Source organism: Tupaia chinensis, unplaced genomic scaffold (assembly GCF_000334495.1).
Source record: "Tupaia chinensis unplaced genomic scaffold, TupChi_1.0 Scaffold146907_1, whole genome shotgun sequence".
NCBI classification, from domain to species: domain Eukaryota; kingdom Metazoa; phylum Chordata; class Mammalia; order Scandentia; family Tupaiidae; genus Tupaia; species Tupaia belangeri.
In genome coordinates this window covers 560,404-560,982 of record NW_006206760.1, presented here as the reverse complement: position 1 = coordinate 560,982, position 579 = coordinate 560,404, and the positions used below count along the sequence as shown (strand labels likewise).

The window sequence follows — 579 nt, the reverse complement described above, 5'->3', positions numbered from 1 at the left end:
CCGAGAACCCAGCCGTAACAAGGCAGGCTCTGACTTTGTGGCACTAACCATCTCACAGATACGGGATGTAAGCGGATACGTGCGGGGGGAAAGGGGTGAGCTTTGAGAGCTGTGGTGAGATGGTGGGGAGCAAGGTTATGGGGGGCAGGGGCAGGAGGGCCTGGCGCCCGAGGACCGCAGCAGGTGCTCTGGCCTAAGGCAGAGAGGAGGGAGTGGCTGGAAAGGACCCGCTCCTCTCTGCTCTGAGCTCGCCTTTGCCTTTCGTACCATTCTGCATGGCACTTGGTGCGTGCCCGTCCTCCTCATTTACATAAACTAAAATGTGCTGCTTCTTTTTTAGAGGATGGATCAGTCCTCAAACAGTTTCTTTCTGAAACCGAGAAGATGTCCCCTGAAGACAGAGCGAAATGCTTTGAAAAGAACGAGGTAGGGAGACGTTGCCCGGGGCCTCGCTGTCCCGTAACAGGACCCCTCTTAAGTGTCGCTCTCTCCCTCAGGCCATCCAGGCAGTCCACGATGCGGTGGCGCAGGAAGGCCAGTGTCGGGTGAGTGCAGACGCAGACTGGGGCCGGGCCACCG

General features: G+C 58.2%; 1 protein-coding gene across 1 annotated transcript in view; it reads left to right on the top strand.

The window, feature by feature from the left end:
- Window positions 1–579, top strand: part of UCHL1 (ubiquitin C-terminal hydrolase L1) — a 14,339-nt gene that overhangs the window by 6,419 nt on the left and 7,341 nt on the right. Inside the window, exons 5-6 of the mRNA XM_006169202.3 lie at window positions 341–426; window positions 498–545. Coding sequence (XP_006169264.1) covers window positions 341–426; window positions 498–545 — 134 coding nt within the window. The remainder of the gene's footprint in view (window positions 1–340; window positions 427–497; window positions 546–579) is intronic.